The sequence below is a fragment of the Podarcis erhardii genome (assembly GCF_964252035.2).
Source record: "Podarcis erhardii genome assembly, chromosome: 8".
Classification (NCBI taxonomy): domain Eukaryota; kingdom Metazoa; phylum Chordata; class Lepidosauria; order Squamata; family Lacertidae; genus Podarcis; species Podarcis erhardii.
The window spans coordinates 81,356,981-81,377,920 of record NC_138499.1 but is presented as its reverse complement, the minus strand read 5'-3'; the positions used below and the strand labels follow the sequence as shown (position 1 = coordinate 81,377,920).

The window sequence follows — 20,940 nt, the reverse complement described above, 5'->3', positions numbered from 1 at the left end:
CTGTCAACTTTTCCCTTTTCTTGCGAGGAATCCTATTCGGAATAAGGGAATTTCCCTTAAAAAAAGGGAGAAGTTGACAGCTATGAGTAGGTGTGCTAAGCATTTTCTTGTAGGAAATGGTAACAGGGTCCTGTGGTCCCTTAGAAGACTAAATGGCATTAGGTTTTGTAAGTAGGAGCCTATTGCATCAGAAAGTTTGTGCCACAATAATTCCTTTGCTGCTACAGCTATAGGCTTTTCGTAAACTTTTCTTCTTTCACTTCGTAATGGGAAATAAGAGGCATGGCGTTGAAAGCATGGCGTTATTTCCCATCTTCTGTTTCAAAATATGATTCGGAAAATGTAGTGGATTCACCTGGTGAGATGTTTGTTGCTTACTTTTAATAATGTTTGCACTCCTGGGTAAATTGTGCATCTTTGCATTGTTCAGCTTGTCGTGATAGAAAAATGATAGTCTCACCATAAAACTTTTTTTCCCCCCTATTGATTTCTCTTCTCCCTTTCCTCCTGCTAAACTAGTTCTGAATTAAAAATGTCATATGCTACACCTGCTTATGTAAAAAGCTTAACAGTCACAAGGGTAATTGGAAGAGAAATGCTTATTTAGGTAAAAGTTAGACAAGCGGCACACGTCCTCTAAAAAACAACTTTCTAATCCATATCCATGTCACCACCCAAAAGTGGTCAAGAAATTAAGACCATTTTATGGTGTCACAGAAACATGTTTTGCTCAGATGAGATTTCCTTTAATTGAAAAAAAAGAGTACTGAAGTTGTATATGTTTTTAAATACAATTCATTCTGTGTAAAATACATCAACATTTGCTCATAAGCCAATTGAGTAGTTCCTGATTTAGAAGATATTAAATTGGATTGCTGGCAAGTGAGCTTTTTGGGGACATATATCCCCAGAACTTCTTAACTTGCTGTATCATTGCTTTGATAATTTATTCTTGATGTCTGATTTATTTTTGGGCTTAGGAGGGGTTATGATTACCTTGAGGTTGATGTTAAGAAGAGACCGGAATGAAGCGTAAATGAACTGGTAGTGTTGGCACCTATGATGTTTAGGTTCCTAACCCCATTTGAAAATGTAAGCTGCTACAACAGCCCTCCAGGAGCTGCAGTGCTAAAATTGGACACCCAAAAATCTTGATCGATAGGTCTGCTTTCCTTAAAGTTGTTGTCTGTTTAAAAATATTTTATTGTTTTTAAATTTATGTAACAACAATAATAAAAAAAACACAGCATAAAGTCTTCTTAAAAAGCTTGAACACTGCAGTCTTCTGATGATTCTGCAAGTCTGTGCCAGGAGTTCATCCTAACATTGTAAAGATTGTAACCCAAATGAATCTGAGAGATTGTGTCCCAGTTATTGGTCATTATGACCTAACTTCATTTAATTGCTGAGGTGCTGAGGAGGGTAGAAGAAACTGCAAAGTTAGTGTTTAACATTGCAGCATAGTGAAGACAAGAATGGACAAAAAGGAGTGTGATGACTTGAAAATTTAGCTGAAGGCCTAATCTGCACTTTCACAGTGTCCCTGGACAAGTAGAAAGTCATGTATGCCGAACCCTTTCTTCAACAAGGTTTGGCCAGATTGTTTTCCTTGCTGTCTCACTAACTGAATGGGGCCCCACAGGATGAGACTCCAATATCACTCTTCTATAATAATTAAAAACAGAGGCCTAATAAGCTGACTCATATATAAAACCCAAATATGTAGATTTTGGGTCTCTGCAACTTGGTCTGGCAAATCACCACCTTGAAACATGTTCCACTGTTAAAAGAACTCAGTGTACACTTTACTGATAGACTGGACCTAGAGAGCTTGTCACTGGCCTTGGAGAATGAAGGAGATAAAATGGAACCTGATTTGCTCCATGTGCAGTGGAATTGTCCCTGTAATTATTGTGCGTCCTTGTGTTTGTAAGAATTCAAATTTTAATAATTTTCCATCTTAAATCTTATTTCTTAACTCTGCAGGAACATTGTGGCCTATAATAATTTCTAAGTTTAAGAGTTGCTGTATAGACTAGCAGTTATTTTGGACACATTTCAACCAGCTGTTACCAGGTTTGGAATAAGCCAGGATATTAAACCATTTTTTGTTTTAACATCCTGGTTTGTTTCAGAGCTGGTAACCGTACTTCCTCAGTTCAGATGGAATGGGACTATATGGTTAATCGAGACATTTATTAGTTTAACAGCAACTCAAGCAAAGCAGCTATTTGGGGGGGGGGGGGGAAGGCCCGTGCATATCTTGGCTTAGTAAACTCAGGCATGATAGTCCATTCTTAGCATATGTTAGCTACAATTGCTTCACTTCATGCCCCTTTCAAAAAAATTTAAATGTATATTCAGTTGTATTTTCTGACTAGGATTACTAGGTTAGAATTGTTCTTGTGTATTTGAGCAATAATAGTTAAATAACTATTTTAACCTGTACGTTAACCCAGAGTCATAAAATTAACATTTCCCCCATTTAATGATTTCCTCATTTAAACTGTATTAAATTTTAATTTTAAAAACATTCAGTTAACCCCTCCCACCACAGTGTTAAAGGATGTATTAGAGCTGGGGTAGTTAATTGTTTTTGCCCACCTTCACATTTGTTTATCTCCCTGGAGGGGTTATATGTCACCCACTTTTTCACAAATCCTGTCTCATACATTCACATACATGGGACATACAACTCTCTTCTTCAGTACAGATCAGCCAAAAAGTGGCTTATCATCCCATGTCTGGTGACTATGAGGTTGAGATTCTCATCCTCATTAGGGTGCTGTGTTTAAACCTTTCTGCCTACTTCATTTTTTTCATGTTCCCTACTGCTGCCAAAATTGGTGAGCTGTTAGGGTTCAGAAAAATTTGCCTGGGGAACTGTATTAGGTCTTCTGGTTTCCCACTCCTGTACTGAGGAGTAACATGGACCTTTATCAGAGAGCATTGTGAGATTTTCATGCTCCAAGAAACCTGTAAGATACCGCAAACACAAGCCTTGTTTCAAAGAACAATTTGTTACTTCTGGAAAAGAGAGTGGTGACTGTTATACATACTGCTTCTCTTAGATTCACAGTATATTCTAACAGATGACAGAGACTGATTTCTCTTGTTTTGGATTCCATGTAGGACCTTTGTAAATGTTTTATAGCTACTGTTGATGTTTTCACTACCAAATGGACATATTCTCTCCCCTCTCCCAAACATTGGAAGCCTTTAGGGGAATGTATTTTAATTCTTAGACAATATTTTAATATAGTTTTAGATAATTCAGAAGGTAGGTCTTAGAGAGGGAACATGTTGTGTGTTCATGTGCTCCCTCACATGCCAAGCTTAATTAAACTGCTGTTGCTTTGATGTCCAAACCTGGTTACTGTGGTTTGAATGTCTCCTACAAAGCAGGATTGTGTACCAGGATCTGGCTTGCAAATCAGTCTCAGAATGTATCTGGGGTACTATGTCATTTTGTTTCTTTGGCTGAATTGCAGCTGGGGGATGTAGGCAAGGATTGTGGCCGACTACCTGCTTATGCAACCCTTGCTCTTTCTGGCTTACAACACAGCAGCTAAGGGAGGAATGGCCTCTTGGATTTGGGAGATGATTAAGGCCTTGTTTCACAAGGGAATTGTCCAGGCTTCCTTGAAGGAGGTATTTGCAAGATCACACCTAAAGAAACACTCCATTAACCTGAAGATAGTGCCAAATTTGACCAGTTGCTAATCTTACCTTTTTTGGCAAGATGCTTAAGTGGTTGGTGACTGTACCAGGCATTTTTGTACAATACTAATTATCGAGATCCATTTCATTCTGGGAATTTTCTGTGATTTTGGAATCCCTCTACATTAAAAAGCATGGTGGAAGAGACAGGTTTTCTACAGTTGCCCGAAGATAAACAACACTGCTTTATTGTTACTGTTTTATCTTTTTTTGTAAAATGCTTTGAGGTTTTTTTTTACACTCAAGCAGTTTATGCATTTAATGACATAAATAAATAATAAACTGGTGCCAGCAGAACCTCCAGGAGGAGTGTACCCAAGAACCAGGGTGCTATTACTGAGGTGGTCCTTCAGCAGGTCATGGAGCACCAAACTTCCTTTGAAGTTGGAGCTACCAGCAAGGCTTCCCCATTAGATTTCAGATTACAGGCAGACTGATATGGGGAACAGCTTCCCTCAGACTGGCCATCACCTACTTGGGAGGTGAATCAAACACTACAAGAATATCTTATCTAGATTAATTTTCATTTTATTAGTTCTCATTAGCAACAGATAAAGAGGAGAAACAAAGTTGGGTGTCATCAACATACTGTTAACACTGCGCTCCAAATCTCCCTATGACCTTACACAGTAGTTTCATGGAAGGAAGGAGGTCCAACCATCTATGCCTTTCTCACAAATGAGTATAGCTGTAAGACAGCAGAGGTTTAGGACCAGTTTTCCTTCTCCTAAATGAGCTATTTCCCCTGGTTGATTAGCCCCATCTGCCCCTCGTTTCCCTCTACAGCGTGTGCTGTAACTGCCTTCTTGACTGTTGGACCCGCTATTGGTCTCATGCACTCAGTCTGCTGTAGCCTGTCTTCACATGCAGGGGAAGTCCCTAACTCACTGAGGGTTTGAGACGGTCAAAGCCATATCCTGGGGGTGTAGCTGCTGTCTCATGCTGACAGCCTCTAGGAGCCACAGGTGAGAGCTGAGTACAAGATGGGCAAATTACTGCAGAAGGAGAATGAAGTGTGCCCCCCCCCGAAGTACAACCCCTCCCCTGCACTCCATGCATCCCACTCTTATCAGTACTCCTAAATCCATTTTTCCTTGTAAGGGGACAAAAAGTTGGCATGTGTGGGGTAAGGAAACCTTGTAGGTAATCTGCTCACAAGTTATTAAGGGCTTTGTATGTATACTTCATACAGGGGACGCAGGTGGCGCTGTGGGTTAAAGCCTCAGTGCCTAGGACTTGCCGATCGAAAGGTCGGCGGTTCGAATCCCTGCGGCGGGGTGCGCTCCCGCTGCTCGGTCCCAGCGCCTGCCAACCTAGCAGTTCGAAAGCACCTCCGGGTGCAAGTAGATAAATAGGGACCGCTTTACAGCGGGAAGGTAAACGGCGTTTCCGTGTGCGGCTCTGGCTCTGGCTCTGGCTCTGGCCAGAGCAGCGATGTCACGCTGGCCACGTGACCCGGAAGTGTCTCCGGACAGCGCTGGCCCCTGGCCTCTTAAGTGAGATGGGCGCACAACCCCAGAGTCTGTCAAGACTGGCCCGTACGGGCAGGGGTACCTTTACCTTTTTATACTTCATACACCTTGAACTTGTCCTGGTAGCATATCAACAGCCAGTGCATAGGTGTTACGTTTCTAACTTCTGTCGGAAATCATACTGCATCCAGAGTAGGCAGTTGATCGGTTTCTCAGTTGTAGGAGCTACTCACAGTGCTTCTGTCTTGCCAGGATTCAAGCTCAACTTATTTTCTCTCATCCATTTCACCACTGCATCCAGGCAATGGCCTCTTCTGAGTAAGATTTTATGGAGAAACAGAGCCGAGTGTCATTAGCATACTGATGACACCTCACTGTGAAACTTCTAACATCTGCTCCCTGCGGCTTCATGTAGATATTAAATATCACTTTCAGCCTCCAGGAGGCTGAAAGGCACTTGCCCCAGGCTACTCTCTGGACTCCCTTGAAGATAGGAATGGATCCACTGCAATACGTTGCCCCCAATTCCCAATCCCTGAAGCTGTTCCAGGAGGATACCATGGTCAGTGGTATAAAACGCCAATGAGGGATCAAGAAACAGGAGTAAAGTTGCGCTTCCCTGCCCCGCCCTCTGCAAAGGTCATCCATCAGAGTGACCAAGGCTGACTCACTTCCATGGCCAGACCTGTACCCAGATTGAAATGGATCTAAATAATCTGGGTCCTCCAATAATGCTTCCACCACATCCCTCTCCACCATATTCCCCTAAAAGCGGACATTAGCAACTGGTTGATAGTTGTTCCAATCCAAAGGTCCAGAGGCGGTTTCTTTAGGAGTGGTCACATCAGTGCCTTTTTCAGTGCAGCAGGGACCACCCCTCACCCCCTGTCTTCTTAATAAGCCAGGAGGAACAGGATTTGATGGGGCACGTGGTTAGATGCATGGCTGCCACCACCATGATCACATGAGCTGATTGCCTAAGGTGAAACTGATCCCACAAAACATTCTTAATACTGACACTGGGTACTTCATCTGGAGCTGCAACAGGTGCAGAGTGAAGATCACTCCAAAGACAAGTGACTTTATCCTATCCTGGGTCTTTGAGTGCTCCAGAGGGTTGTGTTGGACCAATGGCCATCTGAGAGAGACCCATAGTTGTCATGGAGGCCATGTTGTCTCAAGTTGGCCCGACAACAGCCTCTGTGTGACTATTGAAGTCACCCAGGATTATTGTTTTAGGGTCCTCCAACAATACCCCAGAGACTACCTTGGCAAGCTGGATCAGGGATACCATTGGGCAACAGGGTGGTTAGTAGCTCAGCAGCACCCCTGATCTGTCTCTCTGGCCCAATACCAGGTGCAGACCCTAGATGGGTGGGGTATAAATATAATAATGAATGATGATGATGATGATGATGATGATGATGTGAAGAGGCTTCCTGATCAAGGATATAGTATTCTTATAGACAATAGCAACACTCCAACCCTAGTTTAACCTGGTACAGTACTGAAAATCCAAATGGTCACAGTTGCTGGGACTGAGGCAAGGCCAGGGAGTCATGCAGTAAACAAGAAGAAGCAGAAGTGAAACCAGAAACAATAACACTGGAAAGAAGAGAATGCAACTGTTTTCATGCTTTGCCATACAACAAAGCAGACATGGCTGCTGCAAATGAGTACCTGCCTTTTTTTAAAAAAAGTATGAGTCTTATACAATGCATACTGGCCTGGATTGTATAAACGCTCTATTAAATTCTGAATTAATGAACAAGTTAAACTGGTTAGACTAACCTTTTCACTTGTGTCACTGTTTAGGAAAATACATGAAATGCCTACAGGCAGCTAGATTTAATCCAGCCTTTCTGCCTTTCCCTTTTTCTTTTCTTGGTAATGTAAATTCCCTTGGTTTACATTACATAGCTTTTCCAGGGTGGATTATAGACCCTTTGGCTTTCTCCCCACATATAAGTTCAGAACATGAATAGGAAAGATACATGGGTAAAGTGCCCTTTCAGAGTTATAGTATGTATGAGAGTGTTGTGTGGAACTGAGAGTGTACTGGCTTTCCTGGAGAGGTGCCACATGATGTGATGCCAGCAAATAGGTCAACCTTTCTGTTAGTGTGTGCATTTGGTAGTTCACAACATTATCAAGTTCTGAACCGTTGCTTCTAGTTTTTCAACTTCTTGCCAGGTAAGGCAGTGATAGTGATGTCTATCCCCATGCCACTCTCATGTAGATCTTTTCCATGCACATTATTTCATTTTTGTCACAGCTGTTAGGCTATCATAGAGCTGTCACATAAAGGACACGTTTTCCTACGGTTCTGCTGTGTTATACAAGCATCCAATGCATGGTCAAGAACTGAAAACACTTAAATAATTATAGGTTTTCTTGTCACCTATGAGGAAGAGCCAAGGAGATTTCATTTCTGTTTTAGGTTAGCTACAAATTGTGACACCTGAACCTGGACAAAGTTTGGTTAATCTTAGTTATGGTTTTCTGAAACAAGCCAACTTCAAAGCATTGTTTGTGAAGCTGGCTCGTTTCAACAAACGGTAGCTAAGATTGCATTTAAGATTTGAATATAATGCTAAACCGCAATTATTGTGAAACTGAAGTTTACAACCTTTAACATTTTGTGAGGAGCGTGTAAACCCAAGGCTCACTTTGGCTTGTCTACCCTAATGCTAAACCATGGCTTAAGTTAGCATTACAGTGGCACCTCGCAAGATGAATGCCTCGCAAGACGAAAAACGCGCAAGACGAAAGAGTTTTCAGTTTTTTGAGTCGTTCTGCAAGACGAATTTCCCTATGGGCTTGCTTCGCAAGACGAAATGTCTTGCGAGTTTGTTTCCTTTTTCTTAAAGCCGCTAAGCCGTTAATAGCCGCTAAGCCACTAATAGCCGTGCTTCGCAAGACGAAAAAACCGCAAGACGAAGAGAGTCGCGGAACGGATTAATTTCGTCTTGCGAGGCAGCACTGTACATATGAATGCAGCCTTGAAAATGGATATCGGGGCTGTATTCCATTGATGCCTGTTACAAATTAAACCCTGTTATTAGGGAAACTTGGATCTATACCAGTCTTTGCCAGCATTGAGGAGACTGCTGTATTTGGGAGTATTTTAATATTCTTCCTGTGTTAGTGTTAGATTAATCAGGGCCATGGCTGAATAGTAGAACACTTTACATGCAAAAGATTCTAGGTTCAGTCCCTGGCATTTTCAGGTAGGGCTGGGAATGAGCCCTGCTGGAAATGCTAGTGAGCAGCTGCTAGTCAGCATAGAATGCTAAACAAGGTGGACCAGTGGTCTGACTCAGTAGAAGGCAGCTTCCTATGTTCTTGACTGAAGCCCCATGCAATGTGAATTGCTGCAGTGTTTTTCAGATTATAGGAGAATGCCCAATGAAGCTTCTAGGCTTCAACATTGGACTGGTCAATATAAGAGCCAGGAGTAGAACTTGCTATTGTTACTTCCTTTGTGGCTTGTTAGTACATCCTGCATTTGAAGAGTACACTTGCAAAATTGCTTGTTTAAGAACATCTGCCAAAAAGTATTTTTAAATGCTCTTGCTTTAAATATAGTATTTCACCTATTTTTGTTATCTTAAAATAATAGCAGTGCACCAATGTCAGATTCAAGGGATAAAAGCTGACACTTACTGATCTTCCTTTGGTACTTTTTTTTTTTTTTTTTTTTTTTTTTTACTATTTAGGGAAAGTTGATACACCAGGAAACTTAAAGAAGTATCTCATTATAATGGAAAGCATTTCTGTTAGTTTTATTCTGTATTTTATTTGTGTTTAACAGACATATGCAGGGTATGTCGATCTGAAGGAACTCCTGAGAAACCTCTCTATCATCCGTGTGTATGCACTGGCAGTATTAAATTCATTCATCAAGAATGGTAAGTTTTTTCCTCCAAAATATGTCAATGCCTATTCATATATGCTTACGGCATGAAATCGCTATGAACATTTTGGGAATATGGCAGATAAATAATGCTCTGTGGTTCCCAATTGGTGGACCACGAACCCATAAGCATAGGTTTACATGTTAAGGAAGTATCGAGGTGTGGAGAAGAAAAACTGCATATATTATTTTTAATCCCTGTGTAATTAATGGGATTATACAAGAAGTATCTGAACCCCCTTTATAGAATTGCTGGGTATTAAGGGTATATTGTTTTTTATTAGTAGGGTTAGATCTATGTATTAATAGTGTTTAGTATTTTAAATGCTTGCTCCTTTTTGTCATTTCTGTGGTTGTATCCATAGCTGTTTGTGTGAGACTTTAACTTTCCTCGTTGCTTCCCATGTGCCCTTAAAATCTGTTCTGAAGTGTTGGGGGACCCTCTGGTGCAGATTTAGGGGGGCTTTCAAGGTGCTACAGGGATGAGAAGAGGAAGGTGAAGGGCCAACTTCAATAGTAGAAGACATGTAATGCGGCGTTAGCTTCTGCCCTGTAAATTTACTTTGTATTCAATCCAAGGAGATATGTCAGTTTCTCCCTTGATGGCATAGCCCCTTAAATAATATAGGAAGCCTCTATAGAGGGTCCCTTCACATTTGAGAACAGAGAAATGTGGAACAGAAGCCTGCTTCTAGAAAGGGGTTGCTGAAGAAAGCCTTGCACGTGTAGCACATGGTCCTTTGCCCTTTGCATTAGTCTTTTTTGATTTGAAAACTTACATGCTACCTTTCTGCTCTAGTTGGCATTTAAGAATGCCTTTCATAACTGTAGCCAAGTAGCTGTATTTGCGGTTTCTGGAGAGCAGTGCTCTTGAACTGTATGCCTATGCTCTTCAAACATGTTCACTATCAACAAAACAAGAGTATTTAAAGAAAGGCATTATATCTGTTTTTCTATCCCTCTGAATTTGGATTATTAATGTTTTTCTTAAAAGTATATTTTACTGATTATTTTGCTGCATTTTCTTAATTTCTGACTCTCAAAAAATAACTTGTAGATTTTAAACTGTAGATACACTGTACTCATGTTTCTTTTTAATTGCAGCTTAGTTCAGTGGCTCAAACACAGCAGAAAAGAATACTGTGAATTATGTAAACATAGATTTGCTTTCACACCAAGTAAGTATATGGTGAGAGTTTGTGATGTGTTTAAACAAAGACTTTTCTTTATGGTGGTTTTAGGCTACAGAGAGTCTTCATGTGAATTTGCAGGTTCACCAGCAGTGTGCTTGTCTCCAGTAAACTAAATATTGTAGGCACTGCACTGTCTCTAAGCTGTGTATCTGAGATATGGCCAAGTCATTGTAACCCCTTCTGAAACAATGGTTTGGCTGGCTTGGTTGAAATCCGACAACAGCACTAGAAAATCCTTCATGTAAATAGCATCCCATATGATACCCCATTGTTTTCATTTTAAAATAACACCCATACTGCTAGTGAGCATTTTGGAGTTTATGGATGTGCCACCTGACACAGCAACACTTTCATAAGCAAGGCACATTGCAGATTGGATTTATCTAAATTGGTCTCTGTCATTATTTTGCTTTAAACCTATAATGATAGATGACCATGTAGTATTTTCAGTTCATTGTCATGGGAAATTTTGCAGGAATACTATGATGTTTCTCATAAAAACAATTCAGAGTGGTAGAAGTAAAATTGCAATCCTTTCCGTTCTTTCTTTTCTTAGTTTATTCCCCAGATATGCCTTCTCGGCTTCCAATCCAAGACATATGTGCTGGACTGGTTACAAGTATTGGCACAGCAATACGATACTGGTTTCACTATACACTTGTGGCCTTTGCATGGTTAGGAGTTGTACCTCTTACAGCATGTAAGTATCTCATTTTCTGGACGTATAATATGCATATGGCTGAGCAGTACAAGAGGGAGGGGAAACGTTTTATTGTCAGGGAGCTCTCAGAACCATGGTTAACAGTAAGCTAGTTAAGGGGGAAAGTGTTAGACGCTCCAACCTTCGTCATATCCGGTTCTTAATCACTGAATTTCAGAAAAAGCAGCTATGAATGCTGTGTGCATAATTCTTCAAAGGTGATTGGAAAACACAAATATCCCTAGTGCATGCACAGAGAACAATGCTACACCTGGACCTTTTAAGCTGCCTTCTGAGGCACTTAGTGTAGGAGTTCACAGTAAGTTTGCTTTTCTTCTAGTTTAGCTATGTTGGTACAGTGATGCCTTGCAAGACGAAATTAATCCGTTCCGTGAGGCTCTTTGTATAGCAGTTTTTTCGTCTTGCAAAGCAAGCCCATTGACAGCTTAGCGGTTTAGCGGCTTAGCGGCTTAGTGGATCAGCTGATAAGCGGCTTATCAGCGGATCAGCTGATAAGCGGCTTAGCAGCTTAGGAAAAGGGGGGGAAGGGGGGGGAAACCCGCAGGAACTCGCAAGACATTTCATCTTGCGAAGGAAGCCCATAGGGAAATTCGTTTTGCGAAGCGCCTCCAAAACGGAAAACCCTTTCGTCTAGCGGGTTTTCCGTCTTGCGAGGCGTTCGTCTTGCGGGGCACCAAATTCATGTAGACTGCAGTCTTAGATTTTAATTGGCAAAAAGATGGTGAAGGTTATTCTCTGGCTTGCATGTGCCTTTTAACCCTCACAGCTTTAACAGTTTCTTCTCTTGTGGTCTGTTTGCCTGCATCTCTTAGAATCATAGAGTTGGAAGGGACCCCAATGGTCATCTAGTCCAACCCCTTTTGATGCAGGAATCTCAACTAAGCCATACATGACAGATGGCCACCCAACCTTTGCTTAAAAACCTCCCAAGGGAATCCATTCCACTGTCGAACAGCTTTTACTCTCGGAAAGTTTTCCCTGATGTTTAGTCAAAATTGCCTTTCTTGTAACTTGAATCCATTAGTTCAAGTCCTACCCTCCAGAGTAGGAAAAACAAGCTTGCTCCATTTTCCATGCGACAGCCCTTTAGATATGTTTAGATGGGAATCATATCTGTTCTCAGACATACCCAACTCCCTCAACTGTTCCTCATAAGCCTTGGTTTCCAGATCCTTTATCTGACCACGTTCCAGCTTGTCAATATCCTTCTTAAAATGTATTGCCCAGAACTGGACACAGTACTCCAGGTGTGGTATTTGCGTATGTTCCCATGTTATACAAGAAATATCTGTAACAACTTTGTTATAGTTAAGAATAGTTTGGGTAATTGGATCGAATATGATTCTGTTCCTTTGAAATCACACATAGATGCAAATGTTCACAGATTCTAAAATATTCACTGCTTAAGAACATGATACAAGGAAGTTTGGAGCTTCTGATGCCTTTCCCCTAAAAATTATCTTAATGTGCTATTCGAAATCAAGGTCTGAAGCAAATGGAACTTTTTCCAGACATAAGGGATGAGGGATTAGTTTGCAAGAACACACTCCTCTCCACCCCAAACCTGGTTTGAATTCCCTCATCTTACTAGGCTTGTTACTGAAGCATTGTTATCCTGTTAAAATGAACTTTAGGATGCTCCTAACTCCCCCAAAGAACCCAGGTTTAATTGGTGGAAATTGCATTTATTGTCAATTTTTACTTCTTTAGGCCGTATCTACAAGTGCTTGTTTACTGGCTCTGTGAGCTCACTACTGACACTGCCATTAGATATGCTGTCAACGTAAGTATCAGTACTATAGATATTCCTACACATTGTGTTCTAAAGAGCTTGCTGTTTTTCTCTTACAGTGAAAGAGATAGGATAGAAAATTAAAGAATGTAGCATTATTATTATTTATTCCTCTTAATGGTCTGGTCTGTGTGTTTTAATATACTGTAAGTGAACAGAATTTAATAACTAGCCTCGGAATAGCGCTTCTGGGTAATTCAGTAATAGAGAAAGCGATCACTGTACAAAATAAATATTTCCCAGTTTTAGTATGAATAAAATATGTTTTTGTATATAGCCTCTGCTTTAATCTATCTGTGTGAAAAGATACCACTTTTGTTTTGTGAAAATGTAAGTATTCACATGTAGGATCCCAGCCTAACTTGTCAAGATGAGACTGTCTGCTTCTCTGCCTGGCCAGGACAGCAGTTATTCAGCTTATGCTTGTAAAACACACTACATTATTATGTACATTTTAAAAGTATTGTTTATTTTAATTGTTTGAGAGCCCGTAGCAGAAAGGCAACCTTTTAATTAAAAATAAATAGTATATTGGAATGGAATAGAAAATTCATGCAAAAATTTATAATGTAGAAATAAAATGAGTTGTATTTATTTATCAGTGTATTAAATAATTGAGCTTAATGCAAAAATATACAGGGAAGCTATCTATGGCCTGTAATGATACCCAGTGTTAATTCCTACAACATCTCACCAACCTCTGATATCTTACTCAGTGCACTTTTCTGTTCAGCTCAAAACCTCTAGGAGGTAATAAATAATAAAATAAAAGAAAGTAAATGTCTTACACTGCTTTACTTTAAATGATTCATCAACAAAATAGTTGATGAGTATCGTCAGGTAAATGAAGATGCTGGAGAAACTTCTAAGTAATAATTTTGTGCAGATAGCAAGCAGCTTGAGATCAACATGACAGATTGAATAGATTTAAATTGAAAGAGATCTTCTACTGGAGATCTTGACTTGTTCTTTTGTTCAAAATCAGGTAAATTTGGTACCATTAAGGAGGTCTTACTTAAGCGTGGGTGACTGATTGCAGAGTGAGTCGACAATGATTTTGCATTTGGAACGTAACAGTTGTGATAATGGGTGTAAAGAATGTGTTGATTGTCTCTTCAATAGAGAGAATTTACTGGCAGACTGTTTGCAAGGTTGTTTTGTGGTGACGTGCACACTCTGTGCATTTATCAGCCTTGTATGGTTACGTGAACAAATTGTCCACGGAGGAGCACCACAGTGGCTGGAACAAAATCAGCAGCAAGCCATCAATGGTGTTGGGCAACAGAATGAGGTAATATGTCCTTCAGTTTTTCGGCTGTAACTTTCAGCTTGAATTCCTCTCTTATTGCACATTAGCTTGTTCTCTACTCTCCCCCCCCCCCAAATATAGAATTGTCTAACACTAGGTAGATAAATACACATATCCTGTTGCATACTGCATTCTTCTGGCAGAAGCTTCATTGACTTGTGGATTGCACTTAGTACCAGCAACTTTCCTACTGCAGCAGTACCTCGGGTTACGAACTTAATTTGTTCCAGAGGTCCATTCTTAACCCAAAACCGTTCTTAACCTGAGGTGTGCTTTCGCTAATGGGGCCTCCCGCTGTGCCACCGCCGCATGATTTCCGTTCTCATCCTGGGGCAAAGTTCGCCACCCGAGGCAACTACTTCCGGGTTAGCGGAGTTTGTAACCCGAAGCGTTTGTAACACGAGGTACCACTGTATAGTGTTTTGTTCTGTACTTTTATCAAATATCTTAAGAGTCTTTGAATGACTTCATTCACATAGATCATTAAGCTGTGCAACACTGTGAAACTGACATAGCAGCTGTAATACCAGAAATATTTAGTGGGATACTTGCAACAGGAGATAATGTGCCTTATTTCTACAAGAAAGATCCTAGCTTAGGAAGCTGATATTACAGAGGTGTCTGTAGAAAGTTGTGTAGTGTAGTCTCCATTGATTTACTTCTAAATGTGCATATGTTACAAATTCTGTTCCCTGTCCTGTTTTCACAGTAAGGATATGAGAGCAAAGAGGGAACATGTTAAACTCCTTGTTATAGCCTCAAAATCTGAGATCAGCATCTAAAGTAGCATCTGGAAGCTAATCTAAAACATGGTTCTTCTCAATTATCACAGTGAAATGGGGTCCCTCCCCCTTCAGCCTGCATCATCTTTGTTTAAACATACAGAATAATTTTCCTATTTGAGACTGTACCTGCCCAGTCTTGATCAGATTGAAGAAACTGGCTTCCTCTGAATTTTTGAGAATAGATTTATTCCAATTGCTCCTCTTCACCTCTCAGTTTAAGATACTGTTCCCCAGGGAAGTCACTCAGGTACAGCTTGAGAAATGGACTTTATTTGCTGTAGCTAATGTCTCATACTGGTATGGATTTGTGTTTATCAGGGAGACCAAGCTGCAGATGTTTCTGACAAGCAGAAGATACCACAATGTGTTGATATTTTAATAAGCATCTTGCTCTGGGGCAAGGCATCTTTACAATCTTTACTAGATTCCTTGTAGCCATCTTTCTAGATAGGATAAAGTTGGACAAGAGGGAAATCATAATTTTTAATGGGCATTAATTTTCACTCCATGGCAGTAGAGACCTGCCACACACTTAACCATCTTTGTTTTATTTAACATTTTCAACAATTTTCATGCATATGAAGCTGACGCCTACATGCTTTTTTAAAACATTTCTTTAAATTCTGAAGAGTTGTATCATTCTGGCCTTTTATTATTATTTTTTGCAAATCTATGATAAAAACAATTCAAATGAATTTTTTTAACGCTCAGATGTGTTGCCTGACATTTCTAATGATGCAGGAACACATCATAGTATAGCAGAACTCTTTAAGTTGTGTTATTTTCCCTTCTGTCCCAGGTTCAGGGTGTAGGAAATGGAGGTGCTGAAAATGCTGCACTTGACCAGCCTGCAGACCAGCCAGCTGAGAATGCAGTTGTAGGTGAAAATCCAGAAATCCAGGAAGAACAACCAGATGAAGAAGAGGAAGACAATGAAGATGAAGAAGATGTTGTGGTAGAAGATGCTGCAGATGCCAACAATGGAGGGCAAGGTATATTACTTACTTTTCAACGACCATATTTGTACCCTGTTCCAGGATAATAGGGTTGTGTTTTGGCTATTTGATTTCATGACTTGCTTCCTGGAAATTTTCATAAGAATTTGTAAAATCTGTCACACATCTGAAAAACACAAACTTGGCCTTAATGTTTTTTTATGAGAGCCTTTAAAAAATCAATCCATTGTAATTTGGTGAATTGTGGTAACAATGCATCAGGTTTTCAGGGCGGTTGGTTACACTTAATCTACTACAAGTAACAAACTTGGCAACCATTTTATCTGAACATGCAGAACGTATTTTATTTTATTGTTACAACACTTGTGTACCTTAAATTGGCCGTAAGAGGCCTGTCCAGTTATTCACTGTTACTATCCTGGTTGAGCTTTACTTTTAGCTATTTTAAAATTTAATTATCTATTTAGATGATATGAACTGGAATGCTTTGGAATGGGATCGAGCAGCAGAAGAGCTTACATGGGAGAGAGTGAGTAAGGACTATATATTTTGGAAATGCTGTTTGCTTTGAGTCATTCAGACATGGCATGGCTTTAATAATGCCCATAATCTTGGAACCAGTTCAGGATGCTTTTCCGTACTTTGACCTTGGACAGATATATCTGAACCAGCACCCTCCACCGTGGCCTTTCCTCATAGCAGGAAACCATGGTTGTCGAATGCTAGGATGATGGCTCCTTTTTAACAAGGAAAGTTTTCTCTGGGGTGGATGTGATTGAAATGGGTGAAAGGGGGTGTTTGAGAGGAGAAATATATAGTGTGAAAAAGCTGCTTGTGAAGACAAATTGGGAATTGGGAAGTGGTGAACAATGACAAAACTGAGTGTCCCCTTCCACCATGCTGCTTCTCTGATCCCAGTTACCTCTTGAAGTTACAAAAGAAGAAGAAAAAGAGGTTTCAGAGGTGGCATGGCATGCTTTGTCAGAGTAAAATTCATTTTTCTTGCGTAACTAGGCAACTGTGTTCCTAGTTCCTGTGTATCACTGCTTAATACAGTTTCTTAAGGCACATGGCAGTCATTGGAGAATATAGAAAAAATATTGTCAAGGTTATTGTGAGAGAGATTTCTAAGCTGGCAATCATGAATGATTTCTGTTGGACATCTAGAAACTCATGTGAGCTTTCACACACACACACACACACACACACCATTTTATTCTGTTGCACTGTAAAGAACATAAAAGTAACACATTTCCTATATGTGCTAAATTCTTTGAACTTGGTCCACAGTTTTAAGCTAGTTATATATTTAGGGAATCCCCTAAGCCCCAGCTGTTTGCCAGGTGTGTGCAGGTTCATGTAACATCTGACGGGCGGATCTTAAAGCTTATTCTTATATGAGTTTGACTCATTCTTCTTATCTGTTCTTTGCCACAGTATTGCCTGGCAACAGATCCAGCCTGACATTGTCAAGTTTGAAAAGCTGCTGCCTAATTGTCCCAGTTGGATGAACTGGCTAGATAGCCATTTAGTGAGGAACGGATAAGGGCAGGGCTAAACAGACCATGCCAACCTGTTCTTCACTAAATCCTCTTTCCAAAAATGTGAAAAAGTGGAAGAGAGCCTAGGGGACTTTGTGGTTCTCTGCAACCTCTCCCACGTATTGTAAAAAATGATGGGGGATAACAGGTCCTTGATGCTTCAGACACTGCTGAATCTTGCGTAAATGTAGATGATTCTGGTTACTGACAGCAAAATCATCTCTTACTTCTAGATGCTTGGACTTGATGGATCCCTAGTTTTTTTAGTAAGTGAAGCTTTATTGCACTAAAACTCTGTGGTTGGATTGTGTCTCGCATCATCTGTTTGTCTTCTTGATCTATAATATTCAGTATATTTTCTTACTACAGTGGTACCTCGCAAGACGAATGCCTCGCTAGATGAAAAACGCGCAAGACGAAAGGGTTTTTCGTTTATTGAGTTGCTTCGCAAGACGATTTTCCCTATGGGCTTGCTTCGCAAGACGAAAGCGTCTTGCGGGTTTGCTTCCTTTTTCTTAAAGCCGTTAATACCCAGGGAATCCACGCTCCGCAAGACGAAAAAATCGCAAGACGAAGCAACTCGCGGAATGAATTAATTTCGTCTTGCGAGGCACCACTGTATATCAGATACTTTCAGTTCATTTTATTACTGAATCAGAAGAAGTAATAGCACCTTTATTCCTGTGTGATTATGCTAGGCATATTTGAAAAAAAATGTGCTTTATATTGTGTCTCTGTGAAAATTTGAACCTGCAATATCCTTTGTCCTGTTAGGAGGAAAACTGATATTACTAATTTTTATTTGAGAAAAGCTTTAACATTTCATTACCTACAAATTAGTGGCAAAATGGGGTGATTGATGAGAACACAAGATAAGAAATTTAAGTTACTTCTCAAATACTTTGATATTGCCATTTCTGAAATGTTCCCCTCTTTCTCTCTTAGGAACATGTATTCTGGGTGGTGTCATTAAACACACTGTTCATTCTTGTCTTTGGTAAGTAACTGCATTTACAGTTCTTTCAGGATAATTGCTGTGCATATGGGCCCAAATTGGAGTAGAGCTGGATTAATTTTAAGCAACAGTTCTGTAATATTCTCAAGAGACGAAATTCTGATTTTCTTTGCATGCATTTCCCAATGTGCAATGTTTCCAGTAATCAAACTAAAAGTTTGGTTGCCTGTGAAAAGCATTAAAAAAGCACTTGAAATATTTCAAATTTCCTTTGTTTAAACATGTGTAAGTCTGTGTAAATGACAGTACACAATGGTATCAATTTGACATCACAGCCCTAACATCTTAGAATTGTTTTTTATTTTATTTACCAGAGGTTTATTTCTGTTCCCTCCCCTATCCCTTAGCTGCACAACTGAAGCATGGAGTGCTTTTGTAGTGTTTTATAGATGGATTAGATAACAGTAGGAGATGATTTCAGTAATGGCCTGCTGATTATGTCAGTCTGCCATCATTTTGTGACCGGTGGGGACCTCAGTAATTTCAGCCATCTTGTGGGCCCTAGGGGTAGAATGATGGAAAACTTTTTGTGTAGCTTTTGTGTAGCTGGCTGAACAGATAACACATAAAGATTTCTATCCTTTTGCTAGCTCATTAAAAATTATTTTAAGCCACACATCAGAGAATTGTTGAAAAGAGTAAACTCCATTAGGTTTTTTTTTTCTCCCTTCTCCCTCCTAGCGTTTTGTCCCTATCATATTGGTCACTTCTCTATTGTTGGGCTAGGCTTTGAAGAATATGTAAGTATATTATTTATTTATTTATGCATTTATGCATTTATTTATGCATTTATTTAAAACTTAACATGCGGGAGGCAAACTACACAGTTTGTCCCACAACATGACTTTTGCAGAAAGCAGCAGCAGGGTTTTGCTGCTGCTGCTCTCATTGCCCACAAAAGCTCAGCAGGAAGGGATAGAAATCACCCCTTGTTGAAAGGAGTACAGTGGTGCCTCGCAAGACGAAAAGAATCCGTTCTGCGAGTCTCTTCGTCTTGCGGTTTTTTCGTCTTGCGAAGCAAGCCCATTGACGGCTTAGCGGATTAGCGCTATTAGCGGTTTAGCGGATCAGCTGATAAGCGGCTTAGCGGCTTAGCGGATAAGCGGCTTAGCGGATCAGCTGATAAGCAGCTTAGTGGATCAGCTGATAAGCGGCTTAGCGGATCAGCTGATAAGCGGCTTAGCGGATCAGCTGATAAGCGGCTTAGCGGATCAGCTGATAAGCGGCTTAGCGGCTTAGAAAAAGGGGGGGAAGGGGAAAAAACCCCGCAGGAACTCGCAAGACATTTTCGTCTTGCAAAGCAAGCCTATAGGAAATTCGTTTTGCGAAGCACCTCCAAAACGGAAAACTCTTTCGTCTAGCGGGTTTTCCATCTTGCGAGGCGTTCGTCTTGCGGGGCACCACTGTAGTTTATTTCCCTCCCAATGAGACTTATACGGAAGACAACCACAGCAGGGTGCTTCCACCTTTTGCAAAAAGTCCAACCCAAAGCCTCCCTTACTCAAGTTCTCTGCATATGCTATAGGACTTGGGAAAGCGGAAGAATTGGTGGCAACCACAAAGTATGGTTTAGCCAGTAAACCAGGCCAAAATTTGTGGAACTGTATATGGAATATTAAATCATTCTTCATGTGTGAACCTGTATTTTAAACCAAGCTTTATTTCTGGGACTTCTGATTCTATCTCGTTCACAGTAATATTCCCCGCCCCCCATTAACAGTGACCTTGTTATGTTGGTAATAATAATAATAATAATAAAAAAAAAAAAAAAAAAAAAATTATTTATACCCCGCCCTCCCTAGCCAAGACCGGGCTCAGGGCGGCTAACAACCAATAATGAAAACAAGTTGATTAAATTACAATTTTAAAACATTAGGATGCAGCCTCTTCACAAGAGGAGAAAGGGAAAAGAAAGAGGGGGATGGAATCAAACTGATTCTAAGCCAAAGGCCAGGTGGAACAACTCGTGTCTTACAGGTCCTGCGGAAATAAATCAGATCCTGCAGGGCTCTGGTCTCATGAGTCAGAGTGTTCCACCAGGCCGGAGCCAGTGGCCTTGGCTCTGGTTGAGGCTAATCTAACTTCCTTAGGGCCCGGGACCTCTAGGGTGTTGCTATATATGGCCCTTAAGGTCCTCCGTGGGGCATACTGGGAGAGGCGGTCCCGTAGTTACGAGGGTCCTAGGCCGTGAAGGGCTTTAAATGTCAAAAGCAGCACCTTAAATCTGACTCTGTACTCCACCGGGAGCCAGTGCAGCTGGAAAAGCACTAGGTGAATATGCTCCCATGGCAGAGACCCTGTGAGGAGCCTCGCTGCAGCATTCTGCACCTTCTGGAGTTTCTGGGACAGCTTCAAGGGCAGCCCCGCATAGAGCGAATTACAGTAGTCAAGCCTGGAGGTGACCGTCTCATGGATCACTGTGGCCAGGTCATAATATGTGACTCCTTCATAGATAACAGTTAAAATTTGTGATTGAGCCATGGTAGCTGGCTGGGGTTGGATGAGGTTGGAAGTATAAAA

The 20,940-nt window shown here is 40.6% G+C and overlaps 1 protein-coding gene across 1 annotated transcript in view; it reads left to right on the top strand.

The window, feature by feature from the left end:
* MARCHF6 (membrane associated ring-CH-type finger 6) overlaps positions 1 to 20,940 on the top strand; it is a 45,572-nt gene that overhangs the window by 1,712 nt on the left and 22,920 nt on the right. Inside the window, exons 2-11 of the mRNA XM_081872655.1 lie at positions 9,007 to 9,103; positions 10,213 to 10,286; positions 10,858 to 11,001; positions 12,733 to 12,805; positions 13,937 to 14,105; positions 15,708 to 15,900; positions 16,332 to 16,393; positions 17,639 to 17,671; positions 18,351 to 18,402; positions 19,102 to 19,160. Of these exons, the coding sequence (XP_081728781.1) occupies positions 9,007 to 9,103; positions 10,213 to 10,286; positions 10,858 to 11,001; positions 12,733 to 12,805; positions 13,937 to 14,105; positions 15,708 to 15,900; positions 16,332 to 16,393; positions 17,639 to 17,671; positions 18,351 to 18,402; positions 19,102 to 19,160 (956 nt within the window). The remainder of the gene's footprint in view (positions 1 to 9,006; positions 9,104 to 10,212; positions 10,287 to 10,857; positions 11,002 to 12,732; positions 12,806 to 13,936; positions 14,106 to 15,707; positions 15,901 to 16,331; positions 16,394 to 17,638; positions 17,672 to 18,350; positions 18,403 to 19,101; positions 19,161 to 20,940) is intronic.